Consider the following 14,356-nt stretch of genomic DNA (forward strand, 5'->3'; position numbering starts at 1 on the left):
AAAAAAAAAAATAAATTCACGCATTAGTGTGAATAAAACTTAGACAAAAATTTCCGAGTCTCTGTATACCGAGAATCTAATTCGGCTATTTCGCGTTCGGTACTCTAAAAAGTAATACGACACTCACTAAACACACACGCAAATCTGTACTAATGTAAGTTTTCATTGTCCCGGTAAAAGTCATTGACTTTTTATTATTAACTCTTTTTTATTTCATTATAAAAAAATTTTTTTTAAAAAATGTCAATCACAAATTTTTATTTTTTTTTAGTCAAAGTTATCTCACTATCACTCGAAAAAACAAAATGTTGAATTAAATAGACTTGTGATAATTTAAAGGATTTTTTTTTAATTGAATAATTATGAAGAAATCTTTTTAAAAAATTCCATTCATAAAAATTGAAAAAAAAAAAAAAAAAAAAAAATTACAAATGGAATTTTTTAAAAAAATTTTCTAATAATAATTTATTTTTTAAAGAAATCTATTAAATTATTAACATTAACTGATTTTAACTTCATCAAAAAACACTTAAATAAATTCATACATTAAAAAAAAAATACCTGTCACTTTAAAATTTTTATTTTTTTTCTCTCGCTTTCTTTTTTGGAAAGTTACTATTTTTTTAACAATGTCCGCCATTTTGTTTTCCGTTTCGGGTACCTGAAAAATTGAATAATTTTTTAATGTCAATTTCTATTTCGTATTTTTTTGCTTTAATTTATTTGTTAATAAAATTTCTAAAAATAATTAAATATCTGTTAAATTAATTTTCATAAAAAATTGTTGAATTTTCGCTGATTTTATTATCTTAAATATTCACTGAAAAGTCTCAAGAGCTTAAATTATTTTCTTTTATCATAAATTACAATAATAATAATTAACAGTAATTATTAAGTTATTATTTAATTACTTACACAGTCTAATAATTATTTTTAACAATAAAAACTGCACACTGGGCGCCAAGAGAAGACTTGTTATGGCTGCTGACTGTCGATTGTCGTCGGTTGGTATTGTGTTCGGCCTCGGATGTTCAGTGGCGCCACTGTGTTAAGTCCCGCCAAAATCACTGCGACCGTTACAAGTTTCCTGCTTTCTCATTAGCCGATTCAAATTCTCTCCGCCAATGAGAGTCGAGTATTTTAAACTGTCCAATGAGAAGCCGAGTTCATTAGATTTCCGTTAGGGAGAGGAAAAAGGAGAGGGGAAAGGAATTCTGGGCATTACCGGTGGACTTTACAGTTGACTCGAAGCTGAAGCACTGCTCGGACTTCGCGGGTCGCTCCCTGGCTCGGATTCTCAGAACTCAGCCCAATCCTTTGTTACTATTAAAATAGAAAATAATATTTTAATAAAATAGTAAGTAAATTTGATGGTTTTAAATAAATATTTAGGAATAAATAATTTAAAAATAAAAAAATTAAGTTAGCCGACATTTTAAAATTTTAATATTTTATTTTATTTCAAAATTATTAAAAAAAAAATTAAATGAACAAATATCACACGTAGAAAATTTTTTAAATTATACATGCAATTTTTTAAAAATATTTTTTGGTTATAATTTAATAAATAAAAAAATTCAAAATGGCGGCTAATTTTATTATTGTTTTAAAAATAATTATTTTTAGCAATCTGGCTAGCACGTCCGCAACAATTAATATTATTATTTAATTGTTGTCATCAATAATTGATATTTTAGGTTAATTATTAAATTTTTTTATTTTTAATTGTTAATTAATTTTTTAGCGTGAAGATTGAGATGGCGGATTTTTATATGCAAAAAATTTGCGACCAAGTCAAAAAAAAAACATGGACGATTTTTTTGAATGCAAGTGGAAATCAAAGACTGTCAGTATGCTTTTGTTTTATTTATTCGGGTTCGGAACTAAAAAAAAAAATTTTTTTTAGAAAAAAAGTGAAAGTGAACGTCGAATATTTTTTTTTTATTGCCTAAAGTGAAGTTTTAGTGTACAAAATGCAGATTTATTTAATTTATTTTTTCAAGTTAATTTTAAAATAGAAAAAGGATAAATTTAGTTATTTATGAAATTAAAATCAGCCGACAGTAAAAAATTGTTACTTTTTTTTTAATTGAATTAGCAAAAAAAAAATTTTTTTTTAACTCTTGAAATTAATTTTAGTGAATATTTAAAAAAAATGAGGTAGGCACTTAAAATCTGTTTTTTCTTTATTTAAAAATCTTCAAGTCATTTTATTTTTTAATTAATAATTAAATAAAATTTTTTCTTCATCAAATTTACAATTTTTAATTTTCAATTTGACTTAATTAAAATAATAAAAATTGTGTGATACATTTAATTGAGACACTACAATTTTTATTTCCAAATATTCTCTCCATTAAAATTATATTTTCTTTTTAAAAATGATAAATGACGTGATATTTATTTTGGCCACTGAAATTTTCATTTAAAATAATTTTTAATTAAAGTAAATAATCAAAAAATTATATAATTTTCAATAGATTTAATTTTAAAACAATTACTTCATTTTAAATTTGATTTTTTAGTGAAGAAATATTTTACTGAAATTATTTGACTCCATAATTTTTTTTTTATTGAAACTTGGATTGATTTCTATAAAAAAAAAAAATATAATTTAAAAATCATACAAATTTAAAATAAATTACTGAACCATTTAAAATAAAGAAAGATCAATTAAAATAAGCTTGAAAAAATAAAAATAATCCTGTAAAATCGCGTGTGATGTGCTCAATGGCTTACTCGAAGAAACACCTACAGTTGGTGGTAATTCAATCATCAGCAGGTAAATTTACAAAATTTAATTCTTATCGACAAATGTTTTTTTATCATACATTTTTTAACTTCCCCGTTAACTCCGTTTTAAAATATAATAATAAGAATAAATATTAAAGTACTAAAAAAATACTAATGAGAAATTAAACATAGAACATTTCATTATGATTCATCGCCACTATTTAATTAAAAAAGTAAATATAACACATTTGGAAAAATAGATCAGTTTGATTAATGTCTTGTTATCTACCCAGAAATATGGTAATTAAAATAAGATAAGCTAAATGAATATATTAACACTAAAAAAATTTTTTTTTACTGTAATTTACTCCCATAAATCATCCAAAAGTTTCAATTTTAATTAAAAGATTTCTTAATTAAAACACCTCGTTAGTTCTTTAAATTTCACAATAAATATAATAAAAAAAAATAATTTTTTATTGAAATAAAAAAAATAACTAGCTAATGTGTTTATAATCGTAACAAATACAAAAATAATAAATGATGGAAAATTAAGGCTTATTGCCAATGCGCAGGCATGAAAACAAACACTTTTGTGGATTAAAAATAAAGAAAAAGGGGAGATGGTGATGATAAGAGAAAACCAACACCAAATTGATCCGTAGGGGGTGAAAAAAAATACTATATTTCATCCCTAATCCCTTGATGAATAAATAAAAAAAAAAATAATGTGAAAATTGAATATTTTATAAAGCAATTTATGGTGTATTAGGTTGTCAAATATTTATAAACCATTCGGGAATATGAGGACATTGTTTAATTGTTTTTTCTGTTTCAGCGTCAACTGTGGATTGTCACGCACGCATGTGGTCGGATCATCACTACTGAAGCGTATCAGTTGTGTCAATTCCCTCCTGCTTTTTTAAAAATAAACGACGCGATAAAGGTAATAGAAAAATACTATTTATTATTTCAATTTTTTTTTATTAAATATACAACATACGTAAGCGATCGGTAAATAATTTGAGTTTGCGTCAGAATAATTAATAAATTTACACTTGCAGATGCAAAGACAGAATCGGATCGTGTTCGTGGGCGATAAGTTTGGCTGCATGGAATGCTTATTTTGTTTCTTTAAATTTATTCGCCGATCTTGTGGCGATATTTATTGTATTGGTCAGAATTGCTGGTCAGTTTTAAGCGGATAGGCTGTGCTGTTGCCGAGACCCACTCGATAAGACGAGCATTACGAAACAAACAATAATATTGTAAGTAAGGAAAATTTATTTGTTTTTTTATTAAGAATTTTTTAATTTATAAGTTAAGGCTGTGATAAAATTTAATAATAATAAACAATTATTTTTTTGATAAATGTGAAGACTATTGTCAACATTTTTAGATTAAAAATTTAAATTTTTCAACTAAAATTTATAAAGTAAATTTAATTAGGATACTTGAACAAATTTTTTTTAAATTTGTTTTACCTGTCTTCTGGTTTTAAAAAAAATTCTATGAGTAAAATATAAATATTTATCACTTAAGGCGTTAATTTATAAATAATAGCTTGTAAGCATCGATTGCGAAAGTGTCATTTTAAAATTAAAATTCATTAACTCGTATTTAAAACAAGCAAATTTATGGTAAACAAAATATTAACATACAAATTTAAACTATTCAAAAAACTTTTTTTTTTTTTTTTTTTTTTTTTTTTTAGCAAAAATTATTCAATTTCAACATTGGTTTAAATATTTTACCAGTTGACTTTTAATTTGTCAAAAAATTTGAATGATTTTTTTATCCTGTAATCTGTAATTATTTATATATATATATATATATATATATATATATATATATATATATATATATATATATATATATATATATATATATATATATATATATATATATATATATATATATATATATATATATATATATGTGACGATTGTTACTGGGGGAACATAGTACGTTTTAGGAAAAAAGCGCGCGATATAAACGCCTGCGCTGTCGATTATTAAAATATATATATTCCGCTAAACAGGCGCGCGCAATTGCCAAGACATGCTTTTGTATTATAACACCCGCCTCAGAAGATATAGATGCGTCGACAGCCAGTTGCCCGCGTGCATCACAAAACAACGTTTGTCTAATAAATGACAAGTCTCATTATTAGTACTATTATTTAATAGTAAATTTTATTATAAAAAAAAAATTTATTAAAAACTTTTAAATTGAAAACTTTTTCAATTTTAAGCGAAGGTATTTTTATAAATTAAGTGACAATTTTTCTTAAAGTTTCGTTCTTGAAATGACAGTTTAGTTTTTTTCAACAACCTCGTTCATTGTTAAAAAATTTGTGTGTTATTTTGTGATAGTTTGCTTAGTTGAATAGTTTAGTCAAGTATCGAAAAGATTCTTGAGCGTTCAAAAAAAATTTAATGAAAAAAAAATTTTAGTTGAAAAAATTGATGACTGCACTACTCTCGAGTAAGTAAATTTGTCGTTGAATTTTAGATGAAAGAGCTGAGTAAATTTGGTATCAAGTAAATTCAAACTACCTGATATGAAAAGTTTCTTTTTAAAATGATAAAATTTAAAAAGTAAAAATTTAAATGCACATATGACGCAGAAACGTGTCACAAAATTTTTTATGTGAAAGCATATGTCATTTACATATAGATTGCTCTATTCCAGTGCACATGAGCACACACTCGTTCGTCTTTTTATCCATTAAAAATAAATCCTGGCTCATTTCCTGTGCATGCAAGTTAGATTTCCACATCGGAAAATTTATGACATTATAATAATATATATATTTGTATAAATTTGAATTGGGACGGCTGGAGAATATTTTTTTTTATAATTTCTTTCGCATGTGTACTCGCAGGGAAATTTATCACTTGATGTTTTATCGGGATTATAATATTATACTCGTAACTTAAAATTTATTATATCACGGGTATAATAAAATTATAAGTTTAAAAAGGGATTTATTGGATAATTAATTCATATTTTATTGAATGGTAAATAAATTCAGACGGTTTGTTTATTTTGATCAGAATATCCAGGCTCTGTTTACGGAGAGTTAAATAATTTGTGAGTGATGGGGATTTTAAATGCCGAGTGGGAAGTTTATTAATTTTTTTAGTGAGCTTAAATTATAATTGACGCGCGAAAAGTTTGATTTGAGGATTTGAATTTAAAATTACTTTTGACTTTTGTTTCCTTGCCTCGTTAATAATCAAGGTGATTTTTCGTTAAATTTTAATAATTGTCCGAGCTTAACGAGATGGCAGCATCGATGATTAATCAGCGGGTCATAGTTAAAAATCGGGAAAAATAATTTCATTTGTCGAAAGCGATTGCCTTTTTTCATGGCGCGTCGTCTCATTAGCGATCGATGCAATTAGGCAAATATATAACTTCACGAGAGATAAATAAAATTTATAATTAGCCGGTTTTAATAGTAATTAGTCGGTTATCTTTCGAGCGGGACATGGGATTTTAAAAATGAAGTTAGCGACGGCCAGCAACAAGTTTAATTATGAGCTGAATTCAGCTACCAGGTGAATAACGTTACAACAATTACAATCTCACTCAGCAGATCCATTTGCGCTCGCACCGTCGCCTCTGTCGTTATTATTATCGTTATTTATTTTATTGTCTTGTTAATTAATCCAAGGTATTTAACAGTTGAGATTGGAGTAAGTCTCGCGTGGCAACCGGGAGTCTAATAGAACGGAGTGAAAAATTTTTAATCTAACAAACAGTCGCTTCGTCGCGTTGTTTCATTAAAACTTGACAGTCGATTCGTCACTCCGAGATTTATATTTATCCTCAACGGCAACAAACGTTAAGAATTACAACTACAACCCCTTCGACTATTATTCGTTCCAAAAAATTTAATTATTCCCTTTCGGACGGTGATAATTTACATTTATCCTTTTTTTAATTTTCGCATTATTTTATGACAGGTCAACACACTTGACCGCAGTCATTTTTACAAAATCCAAAGAACTCGAAAAAATTCAATTTTTTAATTTTTAACTTGAATTTTCCAATGATTATTTTGTCTACTTCTTATTTAATTAACGCGAAAAAAGTGTTGATACGTGAGCATAAAACATTTCCTGCGATAGTTCCCTACAGCTTCTCTATCAGCATGCATTACGGCTCAATGTTCATCTGTATGACAGTGTCGCTGTTTATTAAGTATGTCAAGTTTAAAGTGATTATTGAAAATAAAAAAGAGTCTATTTAGATTCTTCAATTGGAAAATCACGATTAACTATCAAACAGTTTCACCGTTTCCGGCTCAGTGAACCACAAGCCCAAGATTACCATTCCTTCCCTTCGATTATTAGCGACACCTAAAAACTCTACCGTTTAGATTTTTCATTTAAGTTTAAGCTCTCAGAATATAATAATAATCCTAATGCACTGAAATTATCTCCTCGAATTACGCAATGTGTTTACACAGACAAACGAGATTGAGTCCCGTAATAGATTTAAAAGCTTTCAATATCGGAAAATAATAAACACGTAAATCGTGAGATAAATTGATGAAGATTATACGTCTAGAGTCTAGATTTGAGCTCCCTTTTTTATTTATGACTTTTATGTGTAAGTAATACATTGACACTTACCATGACCCAAGCGAGCATCGATCCCGTCTATTCAACTTCTTCAGCTTTAGCTTCGGGCTTAGATTCTGGTCTACCTGCCAGCTATTTTCTATTAATAATCCAATGCTTATAAACCCCACGTTGATTTCCTCTTTCATTTTTAATAAAATTCACGGCACTGGAGCATAATTCTCAACATTTTTTATCAAAAGAAATTTTATTATCATTTTTATTTTCGCGACCGGGATTATTTTCAATTAAAACTCTTCTAATTATTCTTTTTCATCCACTAGAAGAAAATTACTTGATTCAAGATAAATATTCTCGGGAAAATTTCAATCTTGCCTTGAGATATTCAGTTTGAATTAATTCAAGAATTAGTCAGATTTTTAGTTGGTACAATAATTAGGACACCCTTGTCCGGAATTGGGACATGAACGTAAAAATAACTATATAGTCAAAATTAAATTATAACAATGTTTAGAAAAATAGTTATATAAATTCAGAATTTTAATTTTGACTTAAATAGTTCCAAAAGTCACCACTAGGTCACGCCAAGTGTCGTCTTTCTCGCATACAGTAAATAAAAATATCATTTTGAAAATTTCATCAAAATTAATAACTGCCCCAAAATTTTTCACTCAAACAATTTTTCGTATTGTCATTATAAATAAAAATAATACCACAACATCTATCATTTATCCGCTGCTTCCTAAAAATCGTAAACTCACGAGCGAGTCATTAATCCGCAATCACCCTTTGAATAATCATTATTCATCACAGCAAACCAGCCCTCCCGAACTTTCAGATAAAATTCAACTAATTATCCGTATTACAGCGATAAATTTAATCTACGCTTTATATTTACATAAACGGGTACAGTACATGAAGTATTAATTATTTCGGTCGACTTGAGTCGAGCAATCGTATTATTATTTTCCAGCAGCTTACGGTATTATTTAAACGGCGAAGAAATCTGAATTTGAGTCTGAGTCTGGGGAAATGCTGGAGCTGAGGGTTGTAAACTTGTTTTATACGGTATAATATCTACATTGTACTTTATATATATTATATATTTCATATTATATGTTGGATGAATATAGTATGTAATACACACCAGGCAATTAGTAAAGGAAGCGGCTAAAATGTTAATGGGTAGTTAACATAGTTTTGTTATCGGTATAATCTCGCTGTTAATATCTAGTGTTATACCTAATGTATGTGCGGTTATACAAAAGGGCGTACCTGGGTATTATCCAATGCACTGATAAAATACTTTATTAACTATTAATCAATTTATTTATTGGGAAAAAATTTGTTAGTTTATTAAAATTTTTTAACTAAATATTTTTTAAGTATTAATAAAAATTTTTTGGAAGAAAAGTTCATTTATTAATCGTTTGCAAATATTTGTGAATAGTTAAGAAATTTTTATTTCATCATTAATTTTTTTTTCTTATTAGAAAATAATTAACGGTTCTCATTTAATGAAATTATCTATTGAAGTTATTAAGTGATAAAAAATCTTAAAATTAAATTTTTCTACTCACTTTTTATTCAAGGATCTAAACAAATTTTTATTAACAATTAAAAAATATTTATTTTATTATTCAATATTAAAACATTCTTCCATTAGCGTACTTGTAATTATAAATTGCCCTTTATTTCTTAAAATTATCATTAAATTTTATCCTCAAATCATAACTTAAAAAAAATGTTCACACAAAGATCTTGTTATATTTTTGGCTAGACCGCGCAAAAATCAATTTTTATGAGACCGTCGCCCTGTCACATCACAGTACTGTCATAAAATTTTCGCCGGCTTAACTCAATATCACCGATATAAATCCTCTAAAAAAATCCATCAGCTTTTTACTTTTTATTGCAATTTTTGATCCCAGGCTTCAGAAAATAAAAAACAAAATAAAATTTTTTTATTACCTTCGGTCTGCAAACCAAAATATTAACACAAATTAGCCAAGTCACAACTTGGTAACTTTCAAAGAAAACTAACTCGTGATTTTCTCAATTTCCCAACAACAAAACTAGAATCATTAGGAAAAGTAATCCGTTTTCTAGCTTGGCGCTTAAGAGTTGCGACCCTCTGAAGATATTTTTTGTCCGCCTTACTTTATATATATTTATTTTTCTTTCTATTCAGTTGCTTACGTTTTCTTCATCGAGGACGATAGCCAGATAATAAAGAACAGGCGTGGTCACCCGAACTCCTCTAAAAAGTTAATACTTCACTTGCCCTTATTTTTTCCGTCTGTTGTGTGTTGGATATATAGTATAGGATTGACATGAATGGTACAGACGCACTGAATTGTCACATCCCCATAATTCCGATTTATCATGTCTGTCACTGGACACTCTTGTCTTCTGCTACTGCTGGAGCTTAATTTTTCTGACCCAAATTCTCAACTTTTATCATTTTGTCGGCATAGATCTATCCCAATAGTTACTAAAAAAAACTGTATATATATCTAGTAGACTTGGAAATGTAGCATCCAAATTTTTATTAAATTTGGAAGCTCTAAAGTTATTTTTCCTTTAATAAAATTCTACTTTAATTTTATAGAAATTCTACAAATTGTTTTCATAGTAATTTTAAATAAAATAAATACAAATTTTGTATTACAACAATTCGAAAAGTCTGTTCAAGTACTGGTCCCATTTTTTTAAGTACTGAGTAATTTACTTTATTTAAGGATCTCAATGCAATAAAGAAGCGCGTAACTTATAAAAATCCTGGAACAAATATCATAAATAAATCTAAAAAACTTTGTAAATTATAATGAAGTATGAATGCGTAGGTTGATAGAAAACATAGTTGATGGTAAACCTCTCGGTTTACCAACAGCACACCCGCAGCTAGTCTGTCAGACATTAACACGTTCCACTTGTTTACTTAGATTCAATTTATAAATAAATATATCTGTGTATATTATATAAATGTGACCGTAAATGTGTATGTGAGCTCAAATCCCTTGTTGTTTAATTAGTATGCCTTCAAATTCGGGATTAATTGCATTCTCAAATAGTCGGTAAATATTTATGCACTTTAGCTTAAACCATTTCATTGTAATTAAATCCCTTCGTCTTTATAAAGAATTAAAAAGCTTCTTACTCTCATTGCTATTCAACTTTGTCAAGATTATGTAACTAAAATTCCTGCGGCACTAATTAAAAGTTTAACAGTTCAACTTTTCCTCGAAAATTATTCTCGCTTTTAAAAACAAATAAATAAAACTTTTATAATTTTCATTTTAATTATAAATTTTATTTTGAATTTAAGCTTTTTATTTTCGTCGGAAAAATTTTTTTTCCGGCTATTAACATTGACGATTGACAATTCAAAGAAACAATAAACCCAGAATATGGTAATTGGTTGTAAAAATGTACACATGTCAAGTGATTGCTGGCACCGCGCCAAAAGTTTTTAAATCTTCAGAGCGTTATTTACATGACGTACGATTCTCCCAGCGTAGCATCGATCAACATCATCTGACTAATAGATACAGGAGAACTAGACTAGAATTCCACTGCCACGGCTTTAATGGACGTACATTCATCCATACGTATGCATCCAAGCTATCTGAAATCTATCCATCCATCAATATCTGCGTACTAAAAAAAAAAATAAAAAAAAAATCTATATTGAGCAAAGAGACTTTTTTTTTTTTTTTTTTTAAGTTTAACTAAAGAAACTATTAAACTACTAAATATACATAAAACTTGTATTAAAATGTACAAGTTTTAGAATATATAATAAATTGCACACCCACATTGATAGAAGGATTTAGTATAGAGTGCTAAACTGATTTAGTAAAATTTTTAGACATTTATTCGGGAGAAAAAAATATTTTTTACCCATCAATATTATTTTTTACAGTTTCATACATGATTTTTTATTCTTAATAAATTTTATTAATATAAACAAAGCTTTATTACATGGAAATAAATATTTATTTCCACGAAATAATATTTAGTAGTAGATTATGCGCTAAAATTAGTTGAAAAATTAATTTTTTTAATACCAACAAACGATTTATTGAGTAGCAATAAATAATTTGTTAAATATAACTAAATATTTATTTGGTGGAACTGTATTAAATCTTGTTAAATAGAATTAAATCCTTCTATCGGTGGCATAACATATTTTTTTTATTTTTTAAAATCATAAATATAATTAAGAGAAGAAAGAAAATTTTGTCTCTGGTGTATTTATATGATAAAATGGGTTTTTTTTAGCTAAATTTAATATAATTAAAAAGGGCTTGACCTGAATTTGTCTTTTAAAGGTTTCATATGCTCATTTAAGATAGTTAATTTATTATGATTACTTTTCGAAGTTGTTATAAATAGATTTTAATTTCAAGCTAGATAAAATTTATTTCACGTCAATATCGGCATATATTTCAAATATTAATCTATATAATTGAGAGAATAAATTTAATTTTGTGACGATGATATATTTATTATAGACTGGGTTTCTATAGTTAAATTTGGTACCATCAGAAAGTTCATAATTTGAATTTACGCTTTTTCACAGTTTTATATTTTTTTCGGCGATAGTAAATTTATCATCTGAATAATTATGAAAGCTAAATTTTATCACGGATTTTTAAAGTTTAATTTGTTACCATCAAAAAGGTCTTGAGTTGAATTTTTGCCTTTTAATGGCTAGTCAATTTTTTATTTAAATTTTTTGGAGAAGTTTTTAATAGTTTGTTGGTTCGAAAAGCTTACGCTGTGACATTTGTCTTTAAATACTCGGTAATTAATCCTGTGACAGCAGTTTTATATTAAAAGCACTGAAACTGTGTGTAGTGATTAAAAATACCGACATAATATAATCAAATTTAAATTTATAAGAAGTATATATAAATATTTTAGGAAATTTCGACTGAATGTTTTTGCAATTTCTGTTTTCGTTGCGCATTTAAGAGCCTCGTGTTTAATGACTGCTCTTAAATATTTTTAGTGACTGCAATTTGATATTAGGGCTGACAAAGTGACATTGACAAGACGCCACATGTTTCTCGGTATTACGAAACGGGCGTTACGTGGTGTGAAGTGAATTATTTAGAAGGAGAGAAAATTTGACAGGGGACAATAATCTCAGCGCTACACGCTGCACGGTGTCAATTGTAGATTGCTATTGGAAAGTTGCGGTCAGTGGTTAATTTCGTGGTGAAATCCCCTAGAATACTTGACAATCAGATCTATAAACCAGCCACGTAAACCTCGAATGGCGCTCTGTTGTTGTAGTTGTTGGTGAGTGAATCGAAATGTCGTTTGATTTGGGAGATTTGTTTTGATTTTTCATGCAGATAGGTTTTTTTCTTTTCAGGGCTAGATTGATGCATTGATAAAAGGTTTATTGTGCGTTTTGGTTAATTTAAAATTATTAATTTTTTTTTTTTAGTTTAAAATTCTTTTGTGATTTTTTGGAGTTCAAATTATGAAAAAAGCCATTCGGCAGCCGAAATGGAATTAAATTTCTCAAATAAAAAAATATGTATATTTTTTTTTTTATTATTATTATTTTACTGTCAAAACAAGTGTCTTTTATTTCGACTCGGATAATTTTCTAATTAAAAAAAAATTCAATAATTAATTTAAAAATATTTAGAATTAATTTTGTTCAAAATAAATATTTACTGGTTTATTTAAAGTCAAATAAAATTATTTTTTTTCTAAAATTTACTTTGATTTGACAAATATAAACTATTTTTATTTATAGATTATTATTTGAATCAAAAATGTTACATTTTTTAATTTTATAATGCATAATTTAAATATTAAAAAAATAATTGAAGTGTATTGATAAAAAAATCCGAAAAACATATATTTCAATGAATAAATTTAAAGCGAATTAGTCAGACTAAATTTATTCTGAGAATAATAGCTAAATTTAGTTCACTAACGATTTAAAATTCATTTGATTTATATTTGTATGTATAAACAACAATACTAGTTGAAATATAAATTTTTATTCATATTTCTTTCGCTTCACCGAATTGATTATAAATTATAACAATACGGCCAGGGAATTTAGATCAATTTTTAATTAACAAAAATAATACCCGGAGAATTTTAAACTAGTATAAAGACTTAATTGAATCGTAATTTTAATTTGAAGAATGAAAATTCGAGATAATTTTAGCTGCTGTGAAATTCAAACTAACTTGACCGTTAACGTATTAATGTTAATATTATCCCGGAGATGGGTTAATGTTTATAAAAGCATTAAGTACATTAAATGTGTATGCATGCATATGGATGTGCCTTTTTTAAGCTCACTAAGCGCTTTGCCATTGTTGACCTCTTGACTGATAAATTTTTCCATCCGTGCTTAGTATTCAGAGCTTTACGAATTAAATATTTAAAGAAAGAAAATATAAAAATAATATTTAGAAGATTTAATTCTTTACAAAAAAGTTTTTTATCAATTTTACCGTATTTTTAACTCTGAAATAAGAATTTTAAAAATAAAGGTTTAAATTTTCACTGTCTGGTACAACTATCATCTTTTTAATTTATTATCATTATTATATTTTTCTATAAAAAGAAAAATTTGCTTTGATAGTCACGAGGGAGAGTTGAGTGTCATAAATTTAAATAATGTAATAATTTTTTTTTTTTCACAGAAATCGGGAGAATCCTGGAACTGTGACAATTTTGGAAGCTGATCTCACTTAATCCCCGCAACGATGGAAGACGAGATAAAGGTAAGACCCAATATAACTTTACATGTAATACAGATACATTTACTGTTATTATATATTCAAATATAAGGCATACAAATAATATCAGCTTCACAGAAGAATCTATAGATTTATATTTATAGATTTATCTAAACTTCCTGACTTTTCAAAGAGACATCTGTAATCCTTACGGCGTATTGACGTTACAGTTAAGAACTATATAACCAAACTCCGACAAACAGAGCTTACAATATACAATTTTTAGTGCGAAACAATCATTCAGCT

At 26.9% G+C, this 14,356-nt stretch overlaps 1 protein-coding gene across 3 annotated transcripts in view; it reads left to right on the forward strand.

Moving 5' to 3' along the window:
- The first annotated feature begins 4,859 nt into the window (after window positions 1–4,859).
- The window catches only part of Dh31-r (Diuretic hormone 31 Receptor), an 89,517-nt gene continuing 80,020 nt past the window's right edge, over window positions 4,860–14,356 (forward strand). For 2 of the 3 annotated variants that reach the window (XM_074257572.1, XM_074257574.1), the window contains exons 1-2: window positions 4,860–5,220; window positions 14,015–14,095. In XM_074257572.1, the coding sequence (XP_074113673.1) occupies window positions 14,078–14,095 (18 nt within the window). In that variant the 5' untranslated portion in view covers window positions 4,860–5,220; window positions 14,015–14,077. Of the gene's footprint in view, window positions 5,221–12,438; window positions 12,639–14,014; window positions 14,096–14,356 lie in introns of those variants that run through there. The other variant, XM_074257573.1, reaches the window with a different exon arrangement.

Source organism: Cotesia typhae, unplaced genomic scaffold, assembly GCF_013202065.1.
Source record: "Cotesia typhae breed Kobodo isofemale line unplaced genomic scaffold, CoteBio_Ctyphae scaffold_45, whole genome shotgun sequence".
NCBI lineage: Eukaryota > Metazoa > Arthropoda > Insecta > Hymenoptera > Braconidae > Cotesia > Cotesia typhae.